This window comes from Prionailurus bengalensis, chromosome A2 (genome assembly GCF_016509475.1).
Source record: "Prionailurus bengalensis isolate Pbe53 chromosome A2, Fcat_Pben_1.1_paternal_pri, whole genome shotgun sequence".
NCBI classification, from domain to species: domain Eukaryota; kingdom Metazoa; phylum Chordata; class Mammalia; order Carnivora; family Felidae; genus Prionailurus; species Prionailurus bengalensis.
Genome location: NC_057348.1, coordinates 64,456,828 through 64,477,994, shown reverse-complemented (window position 1 = coordinate 64,477,994; position 21,167 = coordinate 64,456,828). Strand labels below are relative to the sequence as shown.

Sequence of the window (21,167 nt, the reverse complement as noted above, 5' to 3'; positions counted from 1 at the left end):
AGCGTTGTGCCGATTGACAGGATGTCGGGATGTCAGGGAGGCCAGTGGGACACATCTGCCCGAATTCTCTCGTGGCAGCGTTGCCTGACTTCTTCCACAGAACTTTCTCAACTGCAGTAGCTGTCCTGAAATTCAGGGGTTTTTGCACGTGAAGGATCTGGGGAAGAAGTCGTGGCGAAAGTTGTACGTGTGTTTGCGGAGATCGGGCCTCTACTGCTCCACTAAAGGAGTGTCAAAGGTGAGTTCGTTGTTGGTTTTTTTGTTTGTTTCTTTTAAATGTTTCTTTTGAGAGACAGAGGGAGGGTAAAGGGCAGAGAGAGAGAGAGAGAGAGAATCCCAAGCAGGCTTCATACTGTCAGTGCAGAGCCCGGTGCGGGGCCCAAACTCACAAACCATGAGATCGTGACCTGAGCCGAGATCAAGTGTCAGACACTTGACTGACTGAGCCACCCGGGCGCCCCAAAGGTGAGGTTTAAAGCCGCCACCGCCTCCGTCACACCAGGCCAGCAGGGTTCGCAGTGGACACGGCTTCGCTTTAAAATGTGCCCAAGGCCCCTCCAAGCTCGTATTGACTTGTGAAGCAAACTCTGAGCTCCTGGCCCACTCGTCTCCCTCGGAAACCAGGCGACAACACAGACAGCAGCGCCCCCTCGCTGCGCCCCCGGCTGGCCAGCCCCGGCCCCCTCTGTGGCTTGGGAGCAGAGCGTCCTTAGCGGCCTGAGTCCCGGGAAGAGGCTGCCTCAGTTTCCAGAGTTTGGAAGTTAGCCTCCAAGGTGGCCGTAAGGACGGCCGCCAACCTAATACGTGCTAATACAGGAGGGGGAGGGGCTGGTGGGACCCCAAGAGGGAGGGGGGGTTGTTTGGCGAGGGCCGGGTGGGTTTGATCCTAACTTAGCGCTTACTTTACACGATGGTTGCAGTCTGTAGAGCGGCAGAGGGGAAAGAGCCGCATTGAGAGCGTGCGCAGCCTGCCCTCTGTTGAGGAGCACGTGAGAACGTTCGCTCTTGGCCGTGCCTGAGACATTCTCCCCTGTGAACCTGAAGACCCTTTTTTTCCCAGGAGCCCAGACACCTGCAGCTGCTGGCGGGCTTGGAGGACAGCAGCATATTCTCCCTGATCGCCGGCAGGAAGCAGTACTGTGCCCCCACGGACTATGGCTTCTGCATAAAGGTAGCCTGCCTCTCCCACCCCCCACCCCCCGCCCCACACCCCCGCACCCCTGTCCTGTCCCGGGGCTGCCACACCCTGATGGCATCCCGCTGGAGACTTGGGAACTAGCCAACAAATGCCTTCCTTGGTGGTGGGAGTTTTTGGTTTATTTTCTAACAAACAGAGGTTCCCAGTGGATTTATCCATCCCTCTGTGCTTATGGTGTGTCAATCCTTGGGTAGCTAGTGGCTCAGAGAAAAGTAGGGAATATGATGGATAATGCGAGTCGATGGGCTCAGTGGCTTAGTGACCCGCCGCCCATCACTTGGGTGGCCTCCAGGGTACCGAGTGAGCCAACACTTTCTGTATGAGCTTCCAGTCACCAGGATGGTATGTGTGCCCACAGCCCTGACCTGCCTCTGTGCACATGTGTGTGAGAAGACACTGTGTGTGAGAGGACATATTGACATATATTTCCACATGTGTATGCACACACACCTCTATGAGAACACACAGAGGTACACACATACGCTCAGATGCACATACACATATGCACACACCTACATGAACACAGACATGCACACACAATACACGTGCACACACACGCACCTACATCGATACAGAGATGCACACGCATGTATATATGTACACATACATACGCACACATACATACACTCATTCACAATATGCACGCACAAATACACATGCACACCTACATGAATACAGATATATCCACACACGTGTACATAGGCACACACAAATATGTGTGCGCACACACATGCACACCTATCGATACAGATGCACACACATGCATATATGTATACATACATATGCACACACAAACACACATGCACACTCATACACATGCACACACACACACACCTATGTGAATACAGGTACATGCACACACACATGCACATGTACAAGTACATGTACACACACATGCACATACATACACCTGCATATGCACACACAAACACACGTGCACACTCATACACAATATGCACGCACAAATACATGGGCACACATGTGCACACATGTACTATGCACACACATGCACACCTACGTGAATACAGATACATGCACACACAAGTGTACATGTGCAAACACAGACATGCACACACATACATATATGTACACCTGTATATGCACACACAAACACACATGCACACTCATACACAATATGCACACGCACGCACACCTACGTGAATACAGATATCTGGACACACGTGTACATGTGCATGCACAAATACACGTGCACACACATGCATATACATACACCTGTATATGCACACACAAACACACATGCACACTCATACACAATATGGACATGCAAATACACGGGCACACACATACACATACTGTGCACACACAAGTACACATGCAGGCATGAGCATACATGTGCACATGCACACACACCCCTGGTGAGGCGGTGGTGATGTTGGTCATCTTACGGTAGTGCTGTTTCCCGCACACTCGCTGTGCGCTGGGTGCTGTGCTCAGGGTCCCCCTCCGTGCATCTTCCCAGGTGCTCACAGGTAGGACCTGCACCAGCCCTGGTGCTCACGTCCGGTCGCCATGAGTGTGCCTGGAGTCCCCCAGCTGGGCTGACCTCTGAGCCAGATTTCCACGCCGTCCCGAGGAGAGGTCAGGGAGCAGGGGGCGCGTTGCTCCCTAAAATACCAGCTGCTGCTTCACCCGGTGAAGCTTCTTGGGGTCGCAAGTAGTAGGAGTCCTAGGGCCCGAGGTGCGGGGGAGGCACCGGGAGGGCTGCAGCGGGGTGGGGGTCCATTGGAACTCAGGTGGTCGGTGCCCCTCCCTTCCCCCCGGCTAGCACCTGCAGCGGTTGCCCCCATCGCCAGGTAAGCCCTGCCTCTGCGTGGGTGCACTTGCCATCCCTGCACGGTGGCAGCTGTGACGGTGACCCCCCGCCAACCTCAGGCCGCTCGTCCACCCCAGTCCCCTTCTCTGGGGTGACACCACCCTCACTCTCTGGGCTGCCCGTGGGGCCACTCAGATATGCCCTCGGGGGCTTCTCCCCTCGCTGGCTGAGCCCCGCAGGGGTGCTTCCTCAGCCGCCACCTCGGTGTTCCGGGGAGGCCACCGCACATCTTTTCATCCGGGCTCTCCTGTCAAATCCAGCCTTCCCTCCACAGAGTAGGATGCCCCCTTGTCCCTGCGGCCACCGCCTTGTCTTGGGAGATTTGCTGTCCCGTGTCTGTTCTCTGAGACTCCCTGTTGGAGGGTGGCTGAGCCCTCAGCTGCGCAATGGGGGCCAGGCGGAGGCGCCCTCTCTGGTGACACCTCCTGCCGCTGCCCGCCGTGTGCATACAGCCCTGCTGTCACACGGGCACGTTCCACACTCGCTGTGTCAACGCTCACCGGGTCATCGCTTGCCTCCTTCAGCCCAACAAAGTCAGGAGCGAGACGAAGGAGCTGCGGCTGCTGTGTGCTGAGGACGAACAGGGCAGAACTTGCTGGATGACGGCGTGCAGGCTCCTCAAGGTGCGTGGCGAGTCCTCCCAGCGTCCTGGCAGCCTGGCGCGCCCGCACGTCTGTCCGGACAGGGTCTCGAAGCTTCTCACAGATGCTTCACGTTCGAGAAGTCGGAGCCGGGGCGCTTGTGTGGCTCAGTCAGCTCAGCGTCTGACTGGTGACTTCAGCTTAGGTCATGATCTCGCGGTCCGCAAGTTCGAGCCCCGCATTGGGCTCTATGCTGACAGCTCAGAGCCTGGAGCCTGCTTTGGATTCTGTGTGTCTCTCTCTCTGCCTCTTCCCCGCTCACACTCTGTCTCTTTCTCTCAAGACTAAATAAACGTTAAAAACATGTTTCTTAAAAAAAATTTTTTTTTAATTATTAAAAAAAAATAAGAAAAAGACAAACTAGTTAGACCTATAAATCAAAGAGAAGTCGTTCCAGTGAATTATTGGAACTACGAGCAGTGTTGGGGCCTCCTGAAGAGAGAGAATGTACGTTTTCTTTCTTTGGCCTTAATTTCATGATCTTTTTATACTGTTTTGAAAGGGATCCTTAGATCATTGATTTTAAGGCTTAACGTTCTCAACTGTGTTTCAGACTAGAACTCTGCCTCTTAAATTCTAGCTTAGTTGCTGTTTGTCACGTTTGTGTAATTACTGGGTTCAAAACTAATACGTACATACATGTACATGCACACTGCACACACGTAGCCGTTTAGAGAAACACATATGCACATGCACACGCGTGTGCGTGTTATTAGCTCAGACAATGTCAGAGTAATTTACGCCTTCTTCATATTGATTCTTTGGTCCTTCCGAATTATTATGCTTTATTATCTGCATCAGGACTTCCTGCCTCAAAATCTGACCCATATGTCGTTATTCTCGCTACCTCAGTGTTTTCTGCTTAGTGTTCACACGGCTTTTCTCTTCCCCTCGTCTCTGCTGCCTTTCCGGGTCCTTACACTTAGAGCTTGTCTCTGTTACAAACATAACGTAATTGACTTTCTCCTCTGATAATCCTCATGTTCTCATTGGAGTGCTTGTTGGGAAGCATAGCATTTCGATTATTAATATTTGTGCTTAAGTTCGCCACTGACTATTTTCACTTCGTCCTGCCAGCCTGTCTTCTCCATTAAAAAAAAATTTGGTTGGGGGGGGGCAGGGGAGACTCCTCAATTATTTTTATTTCTTTTTTTTTTTTTAATTTTTTAAAGTTTATTTTGAGAGAGAAAGGTAGTGCGAGCAGGGGAGGGGCAGAGAGAGAGGGAGAGAGAGAGCATCCCAGTCGGGTTCTGCACTGTTAGCGCAGAGCCTGATGCGCAGCTCGATCTCACGCACCGTGAGGTCATGACCAGAGCCAAAATCGAGAGTCGGAGGCTTAACCGACTGAGCCACCCAGGCGCCCCTATCCGGCACTTTTATTCTGGAACCGAGGACACACTGTAGGGTTGGAGCTGGGAACGCGTCACCCACCCTGCAGGAGACAGAAGGGAAGTGCAGCCCTCTTGGTAGCCTTGTCCTCACCTGCCCCTTTTCCTTGCCTGTGTGGTGGGAGCGGGGAACTGGAGCGTAGGCTGGACGGCCGCAAGCGTGGGGGACCCTGCTTCTCGCCAGGGCACAGGCAGCGTGACCCAGCGAGCCGGTCGGGCAGTGAGCCTGGTGCTTGGGAAGAACGCCGTTGGGAACAGGTTGTGTGCCTTCGAATCCAGATTCCTTACTTTACCGGGATCCTGAGCAACTTGCCTCCCTTCCCTGTTCACATCTGTTGTCAGACGGGGACAGAGGACACATTCCCTAAAAGGGAGAGTCTTGAACGAGACAGCAGCATAAAGCCTTTGGGACCGTACTTGGCCCATAGCAGCATTCAGTAGGGTTCACTGTTCTCAATTGATTACATCGTCACTGCCTGCTTATCCCTTGCCCAACAACATGAGCGAGCCAGTCAGCCACTGGCGTCTGGGGGGTGGGGGGTGGGTGGTGGTGACAGTAACGCAGGACCCAGGCAGTGTGCCGCATTGCGCGTGTGTCTGTCGGCTCACAGAGGCAGCTGGGGCACCGCTCAGCACTGCCCTTCACCACCATGGGTTTGCCGTGTTCCGGGGCTTGTGGGGCTCACGCGGCCCCTGTGACCAACTCTGGCCTTTCCTCCACAGTACGGGATGCTTCTGTACCAGAACTACAGGATCCCACCACAGAGGAAGCCCCTGCTCCCCTCCTTCTCAACGCCAGTGGTGAGTCTCCGGAAGGCATCACAGTGCTTTGTGCCCAGATGGTTTCAGGCGAGGTTGCCTGGAAAAGCTCCAGAACGAGCCCGTGCATCTCAGGGAAGCTGGTCTACACCACCCATTCCCCTGCCCGGAAGGCGGATCTTGTCTTCTCGGCAGCGTGACTGCTGGGGACCGACCCCCCGCCCCTCCACCATCCTGCATGCCCCTGAAGCCTGTTCAGGGAGGTGACTCTGTTCAAGCGGTCAGAGACTGTCACCGGCAACGTCCGGCTCTCACCCCTGTTCAGCCGTGGCGCCCGTGGGTGCTGTAGACCGTTATGCGAGAACCTTCCCTGGTGGGAACCTAGAGATCATCGTGAACGTCCTTGTTCCCGGGACATACTCCGCTTCCCAAAGTGCAGGAACGACTTGGTCCTCTCCAAACCCAATCTTAAAGCTCCTTCAGGTCCGTGCCTGGGAGACGTCGTAGGTCACAGGGGGGTCCGCGCCTCGCCCTGAATCAGGACTTGGTGTCTGCTGAGGGCTGAGCTCCCCATGGCATTCCCACCCCTTGATGTGTCCTGGTCCGGGCAGGTCACCTGTGAGGGACCCCGCAGTCCAAGCTCTTTGGCACCCGCAGCCTCACCAGCGTCATTAGAGGCCACAAGGGGACTGGAGCATTTCTCCTTCTCCTCAAGAGAAACCAAAGCCGTCCTTAGCTCCAGAGTGCCCCCCACTTCCGAACCCTGGAGTGGGGAGGCGGGACATTGCTGTCACCCTTTCCTGGCCACCTTTAGGACGGTGTTGCGTTCCCGTGTGCGGCTGAGGCCTCCTTCCCTACGTCGTAGGAACTTGCCCTTTCCTTCCAGCGCAGCGTCTCTGAGAACTCCCTCGTGGCCATGGATTTTTCCGGGCAAACAGGAAGAGTGATCGAGAACCCGGCCGAAGCCCAGAGTGCAGCCCTGGAGGAAGGCCACGCCTGGAGGGTAAGGGCAGGCCCCCTTGTGCGTGGCACCCCCCGCTGGTCTCCCCAAAGAGTGAGTGATCCTCTCTGGGGGTGTCGTCAGGGGAGGGGAGGGCGGCCTCTGAGGCTCAGATGGGGGTAAGCAGTTGGCGCGTGGGGTCTCCTCTGCATCCCCAGCGCCCATGCGCCCCACTGGCTCCCAAGGAGGCGAGGGACAGGAGCAGAGCCCTGTGACCTCTTGGGTCCCGCTCGGAGCTGCTCTTGCTGGTGGGCGGTCTGTGGCCATGTGTAGGCAGCACGGAGCCCACCCTGATGAGGCCGACACGTTGCACATCGTGGCTCGGCAACTAACCAGCTTCGTGGCCCCGGACGGTCTCCTCCCTTGAAGGCTCACGTTCTGACTTCCAGAAATCAGAACATCACCCTGACTGCAGACTTTCTAAGATTTACACACAACGTGTGAACCATGAACCCGCCGCTCTGGCTCAGAAAGTTCCGTGAACCTGAGCTTCAGAGCGTGTGGAGAACTCTCCGGAGCCCGTGTTTCCAGGCCTGCCTGAGTTCAGTGGCTCAGGCTTTTTTTTCCCAAAACTTACCAGGAATTTCACTGCGTGTGCCTTCCGAATCCCCCGGGATGCTTCTGTTTTTAAAACTGTGGTCAGGGGTTGCTTGGGTGTCTCCGTCGGTTGAGCAACTTCGGCTCAGGTCATGATCTCACAGTTTGTGGGTTCAAGCCCTGTGTCGGGCTGTGCTGGCAGCCCAGAGCCCGCTTCAGATCCTCTGCCCCTCCCACACTCCCACTCTCTCCCTCAAAAATGAATAAAAGACATTAAAAACAAAACAACGGTGGTCAGACACGGAGGGTGGCAGGTGGCTGTTGCTCCGTGGTCATCCTTCCCTGCCCCAGGTGTGTGTTCTCAGTGGCTGGCGGGCTGCATCTGTCCACTGTCTTAGCGCTAACATGGGCATTTCTTCTGCAGAAACGGAGCACACGGATGAATATCCTCAGCAGCCAAAGCCCCCTCCAGCCGTCCACCCTGAGTACGGGTAAGCACAGCATGCCAGTCTGGGACTTTTCCTCGTAAAGCTCCCATTCTCCCACCTCCACCCCCCGAGCTTCTCCAAGCCTCCAGGCCCTGCGGGCACCACGAGTTGTGCAGCCGTGGGCATCGGGCCCCCACGCCGATCACGAGTGCACTGTGCCTTCACGGGAGCCATTCTGTGGACGGGCCAGGACCCTCCCCTCCTCTGTCTTCCCTCCCACAGTGATTCATCGGACACAGCACTGGTTTCACGGCCACATCTCCAGGGAGGAGTCACACAGGATCATTAAGCAGCAGGGGCTGGTGGACGGGTAAGGAGGCGCCGTCCGGGAGCGGGCATCTGCTGAGGTTTCGTTGTGCGAGCACGTATTTCTCAGAGATCTGGGTGGTGGGAAGTCCTTACAGCCTCCTGTGAAAGAGGAGGTGTGGCTCAGGGTCAGCGTGTGTCGGGCCCAGCACAGCCGGTGAGTGTGGCAGAGGGAGGATCACAGCCCATCCTGTCCGCCCATCCATTACCAAGTTCTGCCTCTTGGCGGAAATGCAGACAGAGAACACGGCCAGTTACTATTTTTTTGGGGGGTGGGGGGTGGGTATTTTGAGAGAAAGCATGTGAGCAGGGGAAGGGCAGAGAGAGAGGAGAGAGGGAATCCCAAGCAGGACCTATGCCGTCAGCACAAGAGCCCAGTGTCGGGACTCGATCTCGCAGAACCGTGAGATCGTGACGTGAGTTGAAACCAAGAGTCAGACGCTCGACTGCCTGAGCCACCCAGGCGCCCCACAAGCCAGTTATTTTTCACTAATAAAGCAGCGGCAGTGGAAGAAAAATAGTTTTGCCCACCCCTTTCAGTGTGTGCATTTTATCAGCCAGCTCGTGCCGAGAACAAACAGCCACAGACTTTGGTGGCTTTGAGCCACAAAGATGTACCGTTTCTCACGGCGGGAGTCCGTGGAGCCTATCCTCACGTGGGCCAGCCGGCAGGGGGCAGGGGGCGGGTGTTGCTATTGGATGGGGAGATGGGCACGTGTGCCAACGGGTTAGCCTGGGGTCACTCACACTGGAGCCGTCACGGGGTTCCCGGGAGTATGAGAGGTCAAACCCCAGTGCACAAGTACTTTTAAGGGCTAATATCCCATCGGCCGTGGCACCCCCCCCCCCCAAGTCTTGCTCAGCATGGCTCTGGTTTCCCTGTTTTTCCTCTTTTACAAGTTTTATTATGGGAATTTTAAAAAGTTACCCAAGGGAGAAGAGTATAGTGAGCCCCCACTTAATCCTTGTCTGGTTTTATCAGTTCGCTAATTTCAGTTTGTCTGTTTCCCTTCCCACCATTGTTGGCTTCTCTTCTACTCCTCCTCCCTGGGTCCTTCTGGAATATTTTAAAATTAAAATCCCAGACATTCCACATTTTTACCAGTAAACGTAGTTAGTGTGTCTCTAAAAAATAAAGACCTCTGCCTTTTGACACAGCCACAAAATCATTGTTACCCTTAATGCAATAAACAAGAATTCCTTAATATCATCTAAAATCCAATCTGGGTTCAAACTTCCCTAATTGTTGCCAAAAAAAAAAAAAAAATCCTCTACATTGAGCTGGTTCAAATCGGGACCAACAAATTGCCTTTGGTTGCTAGATCTTTCGGGTCTCCTCAGACACCACCGTCTCCCTCTGCTTTTCTTCTGTGGCTCTTTCTCACGTGTCTGTGCGTAGGAGGAGCGGGTGGGTTGCTAGCCGTGCACTTGTGGTTCCTCAGATACCCTCTTCTGTCTCCCTTGTTCCCTGTCACGCGGTAGATGGAGCAGCACGTGAATGCACGTGTGTGTGCGTGTATGTATCTATATGCCTTTGTGTGGTAGTGTGTGTGTGTGTTTATACCTGTGTGTGTGAATGCACGTGTGTATGTGCATATGTGTGTGTGTGTGTCTGTATACCCTTGTGTGGCCGTGTGTATGTGGGTACCTGTGTCTGTGAATGCACATGTGTGTGTACCTGTATGTTTGTGTGCGTCTATATGCCCTTGTGCGGTCATGTGTGTGTGTGTACCTATGTGTGAATGCATGTGTGTGCGTGTTTGTGTGTGTCTGTATGCCCTGGTGCGGTCGTGTGTGTGTGTGTGTGTGTGTGTGTGTGTGTGTACCTGTGTGTGTGACTGCACGTGTGTGTGCATGTGTATGTATGTGTCTATATGCACATGTGTGTTCCTGTGCACCCAGATACACAAAATGTGTACGTGTGTATATGCGTGTGCACGTGCCTGTGGGCAGGTGTATGCACGCACTCTCACGCCCCACCAACCCGCAGACTCCTGCAGAGGGCGAGCTCCCTGCCCCCTTCCCCTCTGCCCGCAGCCCACCCCACAACCTGGAGAAGGATCTTTCCAGAGGCAAACCTACCTGTGTCTTCCCCTCTGCTAAAATACCCCTGGCGGCTCGTGTCATTTCCTGCAGCATCTCTGGCTCTGTCCCCGACCCTCCCCACCCCTACACCTCCGCAGCCCCCGGTCTCCACCTCCCTCTGTCTGTACCCCACTCCTCCACTGGCGGAAGGAAACTTCTTTGTCCAGATTTGAGTTCTTTGTAGCTTTCCCTTCCCCCAGGGCAGAGAGAGGGGTCCCGTCCCGGGGCTCACGCAGCACTGTTCAGAGCCCTAGCAGTGCTCGCCAGCCACGGAGGAATCGTCTGTATACACCTCCTCAGATTTGACCGGTGCCCCTGTCGATCCTGGAAGCCAAAGTTCGTCTGTGGCTTCTGCTAGCTGTGTGACCCTGGGGAACCTGCTGACTTCTCTGTGTCCCACCTTCCACATCATGAAACGAGGACAGGGGCGCCTGGGCGGCTCAGTCGGTTGAGCGTCCGCCTCTTGGTGTCGGCTCAGGTCATGAGCCCGAGGTCGTGGGATTGAGCCCCGCGTCACAGTGTGGGGCCTGCTGGGGCTTCTCTCTCTCCCTCTTCCCCTCCCCTGCTCACATTCTCTCCTCCTCTTTCTCAAAGAAAAAAAAGAAAGAAATGAGGACATTGACAGGGTCACCGTTGGGGCTGAATGAGTCCATGTGTGCAGTGACCGTGACCGTGCTGTGACCCAGATCACGGTCAGGCCCTGGCACAGCCCGCTAGCTCCTGGGTCTCCACGAGCACACTGGTGAGCACATTTGAAGGGGCTCCCCGCTGTACCTTGTCCTCACCACGTTCCTCTCTGTGCTGCGTTCAAGACTTCCTGACCCGGCCACGTGTCGTGACACATAGTCTTCTCCGCGGCCTGTCTTTACGCAGGGTCTGGGGTTTGCTGGTGGCGATCACTGTCCCCTCGGGCTCCCACGGGCCATGCGCTGTCGTGCACGGGTCCGTTTTCCCGGCGGCCAGTCTCCTTGTCGGGGCTGTGGGACGGGCATCATGGAGCTGATCCGTGGCAGGTCTGGGAATCTTGCGGACTCCCAAGCCACGCGCTTTTCAGCCCACAGGCTCTGAGTTAGTAATCACTGCCGGCAGGTGGCTGTTGGGCATGACCTATAAAACCCAAGCCTTTGGGGTCGCCTCAGGATTTCCCCGGGTCGAGCCCAAACACAGGCAGTGGGACAGTGCCCGTTCCCCTGGCTACTCTGGGGCCACGAAGTGACAGGGAGCTAACTAAGGTGACAGAGACACCGAGCTTTCCCTGTCAGACAGCCTGGAGCCCTAGAAGCTCCTGGGCTTCTCCCAGAAGGATGGATTCTTTGGAACGAAATCACCCCGAAGGCAGATCTTTGACGTAGACCAAGAACAGGGTGTGCGGCTCTGCCCAGGGGAGGGGGTAGGCCCCCTGGCCCCCTCGAGGTGCTGTGTGACGCCCACACCCCACGTGGGTCCTGCGATTCTTAGCACCATCCCCCCCTGCCCACCCCTCGAGTCGTGGGACTCAGCTCTGGCTGGCGTCTCCCAGACGGTGTTCTGAAGAACATGCCTTCTGGAAATTCTAGAACACAGGGGTGTGTGGTCCAGTAAGACTGGAAAACAGGTGTGCGTGGTCCCCGTAAGGCTGGAAAACTGAGCTGGAGCCCCCAGACGCTCACAGTGAATGTTCCCATTTTAAAGGCTCTGAGAAGACCCGTAGTAAAATAAAACATTTACTTGCTTTTTTAAAAAAATACTAATTTTTGAGAGAGAGAAAACATGACCAGGAGAGGGGCAGAGAGAGAGAGAGAGAGAGAGAGAGAGAGAGAGAGAATCCCAAGCAGGCTCTGCACTGTGAACACAGAGCCCGACGCAGGGCTGGATCCCACGACCCTGGGATCATGACCTTGAGCCGAAATTAAGAGTCGCTTAACCGACTAAGCCCCCCAGGCGCCCCTTCTTGGCCTCTTTGATACAGGACTTTCCAGTCTAGTTAGCTGCTTTCCGTCTTAACACTTCAGTCTGATGATGGCTTCACTGGTGACTCAGAGTTTGGTTTTAATACCTTTGAAAAGCAGGCTTAGGTCCGTGTCACTTGGATGCTGGCATTGGGACATTTTTCTCTTCCTTTCTCAGGTGCATTAACAGTCTTTGCAGCCACTGCCAGGCGTGCTCATGTGAAAGCAAAGACCAGTCCTTCTTTGTGCTTTTCTGATTTGTATGTGTTTTTTTTTTTTTTTATCTTGAAATAAATTCCAAATCGTGGAAAAGTTGCCAGAGGAACGTAATGAATTCCTGTACGCGTTTTCTCAGATTCCCCAGCCGTCAACACGGTGGCCCATTTGGTTTATCATAGTCTCTCTCCTCCCCTCCCTCCTCCTTTTTTTGTCTGAACCATTTGGGAGTAAGTTACAGCATGATGTCCCTTGTCTCCTACTTATCCCAGTAGGAAATTTCTAAGAACAAGGACTTGTCTTATTACATAACCAGAGTACCGTTAGAAAAAACCAGGAACTAGGGGCGTCTGGGTGGCTCAGTCGGTTAAGCGTCCGACTTCGGCTCAGGTCATGATCTCTCAGTTCGTGAGTTCTAGCCCCGCGTCGGGCTCTGCGCTGACCGCTCGGAGCCTGGAGCCTGCTTCCAATTCTGTGTCTCCCTCTCTCTCTCTCTCCCCGTCCCCTGCTCATGCTCTCTCTCTCTCTAAAAAATAAACATTTTTTTAAAAATTAAAAAAAAATTAGGAAGTAAACATCCGTGTGGTTCTGGTATCCAGTATGCACACTTACTCCAGCTTTCCCTAGTGGTTCTGATCACATCCTTTGTGGGAAAAGAAAAAAACCCTTAATTCTAAATACTCCCTACACGGTGTGTCTCTTTAGCCTTTCTGTCCTTTGTCGACACATGGTCTGGGAAGAAGCCAGGAATTGCAGAGTGCCCCTTGGCTTGAACGCGTCTGGTCGCTCGGCGTTCAGCTGGGTCACCACTTTGCAGGAAGGGACATCGAGTCACTGGTGGTGTACAGTCAGGAGGATTGTCTCGTTCCCGGTGCAGGTGCCTCGAATGCTTGGTGGTGACGGTATTGACCGGGTTTGTCTGACGGACGGTCACCGTGTTTCCCTTTGTAATAAATACGTATTAGGGGGATGATGGTTTGAGTCTGAAAACACTGTTTTTCACCAATTTTTATCTGCTGATGTTCACACCCATTAACAATCGTCTTGATCGGTGGTAACCTGCAAGACGGTTTCTAACCCATCGTTCCCGACCTAGTTAGCTTCCTTTCTGCTCTCAGGAAGCGCTTTCTCCTCTCCACTGTTAATTTCGTCGTCTGTTTATTTGTAACATCTGTATATACTCACGGATTCCTGTTTTATCCTCTGGGTTATAACCTGTCACTTCTGATACTTAACCTCTGATGCTGCCTCCTGGATCATGACCCTTTGAACGTATTACTTTCCGGCACAAAATGGTCCAGCTACATCATATTCTTTCCCTGCCGTGGCCCTAGAGCCCACTGCATCTCCAAGGAGCTCTGGGTCCTTTCAGTGCAGGGTGATATTCAGAAACCAGGCTGGATGTGAGGCCCCTGCAGCCACTGCAGGCCACCCGGATGCTAAGGCAGCAGGAGCAGGGAAATGTGTGAGTGTGTGTATATGCGTATGCACAGGTGCACACATATACCTACGCGTCTAAAAAGTCTGCATTTTAAAAGTTTACCATCAGCTGATCTTTTTCCATTCCCAGGCTTTTTCTCCTCCGAGACAGCCAGAGCAATCCAAAGGCTTTTGTGCTCACGCTGTGTCATCATCAGAAAATTAAAAATTTCCAGATCCTTCCTGTAAGTATCGGTCACATCACACCAAGCCTCGTTTTTGTTCATTTTCTGGGTCCGTGCTTCCAGAATTTTCAAATTCCAAGCGAACCAAACTACAGATCGATCGTTAGGCATCAGACAGGCCCAAGCTCACAAGAGGGATACTTGCAAGAGTCTCTGGAGAAGGCTGTTGTCTGACACTGGGGACGGCATTTCCACAGAAATAATATTTAAAATGGTGGTGTTGCACTGAGGCCCACCCGTGTTGTAGCTGACTCGGCACCAATGGGGAGGAGCGAGGTCAGCTGGCGGGTGGACGTATGACAGAGCCGTGAGCCGGGGAGCCTGGCTCCGGGGCACGTATGGCACAAGACAGGGTCTTCACGGTAGGTTTGATTCTCGGCCACTCGAATCTGAGGATTGGTCTGATTTATGCTGGTGTGTACCTGGTGACCCAAGAAAGTTGTAGAAACACTGACCCATGGTCACATGGCCCCCAACGAGAAGTTGCATTGCACTTTCATTCGGTCCTTGGATCAGAAAACAGGAGCACCTCGGTGGCTCAGTCGGTTAAGTGTCCGACTTCGGCTCAGGTCACGATTTATGGTTTGTGAGTTCGAGCCCCGCATCGGGCTCTGTGCTGACAGTTCAGAGCCTGGAGCCTGCTTCAGATTCTGTGTCTCCCTTTCTGCTCCTCCCCACTCACTCTCCGTCTCTCTCTCTCTCAAAAATAAATAAACATTAAAAAGAAACAAAAAAAGAGTCTACCTTTGAGCAGCTCTGAAAACATCATTACCAAATACGTCAGTCAGCACCATTTTTTTTAAAGAAAATTTTTGTTAGATTTTTCAAGCGTAAGTTCTTTCTCTCTTTGGTGTTCCAAAGCTCAGATTCTAGTTCATGACTGAGCGCTTCTGTGGGAGATGGCTGTCTGCACCTCCATGAAGCCACCATTCAGTTGGGGATACTATATACAAAATTGACATTAGGTGTTTTACATAATTAAGTGATAGATTCTGCAGGTGGTAGTAACGTTCCTGAAATGTTTCCTGCGGGGCCCCAACCCAGGAAATATTCTGCCGAAAGAGGGGAATGACGTCTTTTCCTGTCAGGGATTCACAGTCCGGCGGCCACGGAAAGTTCCAGAAGGCTCGACATAACCGAATGCATCTGTTTCACACTGTTGAGCCTGGTGTTTCCGAAGGTTGCCTGAGCCTAGGATTTTGGCATCCCAGGAGTCACACGGAGGCAGGAAACGTGGGCTGGAGAAGGTCTGGGCCGTCTGGGTAGCTTTTGTGGATCTGAGCAAGCCACCGGCCGGGCACGTCCTGTGGTGCCCTCGCCTCTGGCTGTGTTTTGATGCCCTCGTTCTATAAATAAGGACAAGGAGAGCCCGAGGGCTGCCAGTAGCTGGCCCTGGACCCCAGTGGGAGGAAGGGACCGGGTCTGGCTCTGAGGCCAGACTTCCCCCAAGTCCGTAAAGCATTCTGCGCAAACCTGGGAATCGTCAGCCAAGGAGAAGTGCTTCGTCCATGGTTCGTTCTGTTTACCGCTGCCTCCTGTCGTGGACACAGACGTTCTCATTCTCTTCGTCTGAGATCGAAAATCGAGTGAAAACGTATCTTATGGGCAGGCAGAGTGGGTAATGCCGTTCGCCCAAAGAACCCCAAATTCTAGAAGTTATCAGGGTAGCTTGAGGCTTAGAGCAACAAGACCACAGCCCCTGTGCTTGAAAACGGGGTGTGTTGTGCATCCAGCAGTATTTTGGAGTCAAGAAGGGGTTCTGGGTTTACCGCTGAGACATTTCAAGCCAGTTTGCTCCATGAGGATGACAGTGCTTGCAACCTTTTTTTTAAAAAAATGTTTATTTATTGAGAGAGAGAGAGAATCCCGAGCGGCGTCTGCACGGTTAGCACAGAGCCCGACTGGGGGCTCGAACTCCCCAACTGAGAGATCATGACCTGAGCTGAAATCAAGAGCCAGAGCCTAACCCACCGAGGTCCCCACCCCCCCCCCCGCCCGCCCCAGGTGCCCCAGAGCTCTGCAGTCCTTGAATGTCACCTTCGCAGAGTTCAACCTGGCGTCAGGAAAGTCGTTCGCTGTGGGAGGGATCGCGGAGTGCCCCCCACCCCCCACCTTGATAAAAAATAGCCACCAAACACGCGGGGGGCTGGGGAGGCGCTTTCCGCAGCTGCTCTTACCAGCGACGCCTTGCGGTGACCCCACACTCGCGCCGCCGCGTTCCCTGAGGGGCGGCCGCTAACGTGGTGAGTGTTCTCGTGTCCCCGTAGTGCGAGGATGACGGGCAGATCTACTTCAGCCTTGACGACGGGAACACCAAGTTCTCCGACCTGATCCAGCTCGTGGACTTCTACCAGCTCAACAAAGGAGTCCTGCCTTGCAAACTGAGGCACCACTGCATCCGCGTGGCCTTATGACCTCACACTGACTCTCGGCGGAGCCTGGAGGAAGCTGACACTGGAACGAGGGAAGGGGATGTACGTCGCGAAGAGCACACGTCTGTTGTTCTGCACCCTGGGGAGGGCGGGGGGTGGGGGGGTGGGTCCGTCGGGGCCGGCCGCCCGGGAAGGACCGGTCGCTGGACTGGACGGTGATTTGCTGCTGCGGAGCCGGCAGGAGCGTCTCCCTCCGCACCGGCGAGATCAGGGAGGCGCCAGAGAGCAGGTGCAGGTGGGAGAGGAAACCGGAGCGATGGTCTCGGCTGGGCCACGTCGGAACCAGAACCGGAGACGAGTAATTGGAAGTGAACTCTTGCCCTGGAATAATCTTGACAATTAAAACTGATATGTTTACTTTTTTTGTATCGATCACTTTTTGCACTCCTTCTTTGTTTTCAATATTGTACTCGGCCTCTGTCAGAGGGGGTGTGGTGGCCAGTGCGCAGGCTCCAGAGACTGGCTGCGGCCCCGCCCCCTGGTTGTTGCCGGAGGGTGGTGCCGACCCTGTGCAGTTGCGGGGGGCGGATTCGGCTCCCAGGTCACAAACCACCCCCAGCCCCTCCCAGAATACTTGAAGAGCTTCTTTTTTTTAAAATAAATAAAAGGTGTCACCTGTGGTAGGCATTTGGCACGTTTTGTGGACCCAGGCAACCACGTCTGTCGGTCATTCCCCTATGCACAGATGTCCTGCACACCTGTTACCTGTGTGTCCTATCCTCCACAGTTCAGGAGACCTGGGTTGTTTGTTTGTTTTGGAAAATGCTCTGTTCCACAACACGGCAGCGGGCCCCTTAGCTGGACGCAGGGAGCGTCCCCGGGACACACCGGGCACCCAGGGCCGGCCGCTGGGGGCCCCCTTTCAGCCTGTTCTAGGGCGATCGCTGCCTTACTCTTAACACCCCCCCCCCCCCGCCCCCACCGTGGCTGGGTCCCTTCCTGGCTCTTGTCCCTCCCGGGGGTTGAAGGATCTAAAAGGAAAATGGCACTTGGTTGACTTCCCGCTGTGGCCCGGGGGTTTCCATGGTGATAAAGACGGAAACATTGGAAAGGGCATGTCTGCAGCCTGGCATTTAAAGGTCTTCGCTCCATAGCCTCCATTCTGCTGAAAACCCCCTTGAGCCGGTGCACGCGGGGGCTCCCCCTCAGACGGCTGGTGCTCAGAAGTACCTCACAGCAGTCATAGGCATTGAAGAGTCTTATCAACGCACCCTGTTTACCCCTCTGGGGGGCTGAGTCACACGGGGGTGGGGGGCTGGAGTGTCCCTCCGCACGCCCCTTAGCAGAGTCACCAGGTGTGAGAGTGGCCGTGTCCTTCCCTTCGGTCTCTGCAGAGCAGAAAGGTCTCCCTTGACAGGCGTACAGACTAGTGTGGTGCAAATGGTCCCCTTTTCTGAGATCAGTCACCACACGTGACTGGTCCTCTGGATGGGTGCCAGCCTCTAGGTGGCCTGGCCCTGACCCAGCACCATGCCCCTGGAGGAATGTGCCCACGGTGTGGGACACATGTGGCCGGCTTCAGTGACACAGATGCCCTCGAAGGAACTTTAGGGTCTAGAAACACTGTATTTCACTTTACAGGTCTCACTCTACTCGTCTTCCGCGAAACGTCTACTTACACAAATACAGACTTTGTGGTAAAACGTTTTGAACCATAAACGCTCAGCTGCGTTCTCTTCTTTCTGTGGCCACTTCTGTCTTTCAGACTATTGACAAGTAGGTAATTCTCAAGTCCTACCTGGCGGCAAGCTTCCGGGGCCCTTCACCTTGGATCGGCTCTTTATCCGCACAGTTCGACATTTTTCTTTTCACCGGTTGGAAGCCGAACCTTAAAAAAGTTCTATGATTTCTTTTTCCTTTTTTTTTTCTCTTTACATAGACCAGTAGGACGAGACTCTCACAGCCCTCTCTGATAGACAGCATCCACAGCATTTTGTATTTATAAACCTGCCTTTTATTTAAAAGGAAGACAAAAGCTGGCCTCTGACGCACAGTCTGTGTGTCGCCGGTTTGACGTAGTCTTTTGGACCTCCCTGGCCGCGGTCAAGTGCTGGAGGGTGGGACCCCCACCCCCCAGTCTGCAGCTGTCTCACTGCTGGGCCTGGTGGCTGGGAGTCCCCCCCCCCCGAAAGCAGCCGGTCCCTCAAGGATGTGGGCGTCCGGCCCAGCCACTCAGGGGCTGAAGGACGTTCAACTTTTATTTTTATATTTAGATGACATGAATGTAAACGGGACAGCTCAGGGTCATTTTAGAGCCTGTTGACTTTTTAATCTCTCTGCCTGTGATTTTCCTCTCTGAAGTCAAAAACCCTACATAGCAACCTGGACTTTGTTGGGAAGGAAATACCAAATTCAAGGTTCATGGGTGAGCTCTGTTCCCTTCGGTCGTTAAGTTCTAGAATGTTTTGTTCGCTAAACCGTGAAGAAATACGTGCCTCAGTCTAGCTGTTTGGTCCTCTCTTTTCTGCACTTAATACCTGACGGTTTGACCAAGAGACTCACCTTTGCGGGGCGGGACCTGCTCGCGGTGGATGGCGATGTCACAGCACAAGCAGTGGTCTGACCTGTAAACATTTTCAGGGAATGCAGAAAGGGTTCAGGGACAAAACCTTTATTCCACATGCTTTGCTCCTTTCTGTACATAGCTCTGCGGCTTGTGAACCTAATTGTAAACGTTCAGGTATTTTTGTACAAATAAGGGACTTGACGTTCTGTTTCTTGTAATTAGAAATAAACATTACTGTAGCGTTCTTCATTTTCCACGGCTCGTGTGTCTGTCTGTTTCTGTGTTTTGAAACCCTCCAGCTGGGCAGCCCCTAAAAACCTTTGGAAATCACATAGACTACCAGCAGTGTGCTTCTTGGCGCTGGTCAAACACGAGTTGGAAAGAAATTGACGTGTGACGCACGAGCCCTCATGGCCCTGTTGAGAGACTCTGGACTCCGGTGACACAGGCCAGGTGCCTCCGTGTTGGTGCCAGGATCCTCTCAACGGCCTCTTCCCCCTGCACCCACACCGCAGAATCGCACGCCTCGGGGTGCTTCGGAGGTAGTCTGATCTCCACGCAAGTTTTGCAGACACCTCAAGAGACTCATGGATGTTTGTCTCTGAGAAATCCAGTGGCTTTGTTCCCACTGCGGCGGGACAGAGCTGGGTTTTCTAGTCAAATAAGAAGTTGGTAGAAAGATCAAGGGAACGAATGCCCCGGGTCTCTGCTGCCCCAGGACCTCACTTGAGGGACCCCGGTGGGTGTACCCCTTACCCGTACTCAGGCCTGACTCACCGCCTCCCGTCCCACCCCGGGCAGAGAGCGAAGGAATACTGTCATGAGCCAGGCTTGTCCACCAGCAGGGGCACAGCTGTGGCGTTTGATCCCCTGTCATTTGTTTTCAGAATCCGGGTCCCTGATTTCTGCTCGTCCCCTATGAGGCAGGCCTGTCTCGGGAGGAAGAGTAGTAGGAAGGATTTGATCTTGGTGTGCTCGCGAGACGGGTGTGTGTGACGCGATCACGGTGGGCCTGGGGCGTGATCAGGTGTGGGGAGTCTGTGTTGTGGGCTGGGGTGTGTCCATAGTGCGGGAGACGAGAATCAGACGGGTGGGGGGAGGGGCCGCGTGGAGGGGGGCAGAGAGGGAGACTGGACCAGGCTGCTAGGTGCCGTGACACCAGAGTGTGCTGGAGTGGGGGTGTGGGGGCACCATGGCAAGGAAGAACCTCCTGTTTCCGTCCACCCAGAGCCCAAGGTAGGGGAGGAACCACCCGGCCGGGGTCTGAGATGTGGATTTCATGGTCCCTCCAAAGAAGATGATGTAAGCCATCAGGAGATGAACAGGTGGGCCAAAGGGCCAACTTGATCTGGGTCGAGTTTGTTATTGGTTTTTAAAACATACTTTGAGTGATGACTAAAGCCACAGGAAGGGATTTTAGTGATTAAAAGAAAAACAAAACAAAACATGAGCTTGTTAACTGTCAAAAGTAAACTGTCTTACAGCTTTGGGTTTTCAAATGGCAAACTCAGTATTCCCCCCCATCTCATACCGGAAGCTGTACATTAACAAGAAGGGCAGGAAACACGTGAAGCCTTAATCATTTTGCAGGGTTAGGCTTTGTCTGTCATCCCACAGTAGACGACGGGGCCGCTCACCTGAGGTGGCAAAGACCACAGACGGACATCTGTGGCTGCAGGTCTCAGCATAGCCAGCAGAGGGCACTCCAAGACACATGGGGCACCGGAGGGAACCCTAGTGACCCTTTCTGGGAAGCCTAGAATAAGCGCGGGGTTCACATTGATTGGTAAGTGTCATCCGCCACCCCCAGGAGAGAGTGTGCGCTTTCCCTCTGTAGATACATCAAAATCTTGTTTGATCTCTGGAAATGTTCCCTGAATTACATCTGTGTATATTTTTGTCCCGTCACTGCACAGGGCAGGTCTTTTTTCAAAGACAGCAATTAATGTGTGTGTTGGGTCCCCTTGACCTGCATTCCGATACCTTTGCTTTTTCTCAAACCCTCTTAACTCACTTCCCTTTGGCTTATCTACTGTGGCTCCAACATGTCCTCCGGGTCACGTAGGATGTTTCTGTGGGATCCCTTCTCTTGCTACCTCCATGTGGACTCCACCACCAGGAAGTCTGTGTATGGCCCTCCCGCTTCTCCTTAACATCTGTTTACATTGAGAGAGAGAAAGAGAGA

At 53.8% G+C, this 21,167-nt stretch overlaps 1 protein-coding gene across 7 annotated transcripts in view; it reads left to right on the top strand.

Moving 5' to 3' along the window:
* The window catches only part of GRB10 (growth factor receptor bound protein 10), a 185,064-nt gene extending 165,838 nt beyond the window's left edge, over positions 1-19,226 (top strand). For all 7 annotated transcript variants that reach the window (XM_043588459.1, XM_043588463.1, XM_043588464.1 and 4 more), the window contains 9 exons: positions 101-238; positions 1,061-1,171; positions 3,557-3,655; positions 5,785-5,862; positions 6,707-6,823; positions 7,782-7,848; positions 8,068-8,155; positions 13,951-14,044; positions 16,312-19,226. In XM_043588459.1, the coding sequence (XP_043444394.1) occupies positions 101-238; positions 1,061-1,171; positions 3,557-3,655; positions 5,785-5,862; positions 6,707-6,823; positions 7,782-7,848; positions 8,068-8,155; positions 13,951-14,044; positions 16,312-16,458 (939 nt within the window). In that variant the 3' untranslated portion in view covers positions 16,459-19,226. The remainder of the gene's footprint in view (positions 1-100; positions 239-1,060; positions 1,172-3,556; positions 3,656-5,784; positions 5,863-6,706; positions 6,824-7,781; positions 7,849-8,067; positions 8,156-13,950; positions 14,045-16,311) is intronic.
* The last annotated feature ends 1,941 nt before the right edge of the window (positions 19,227-21,167 follow it).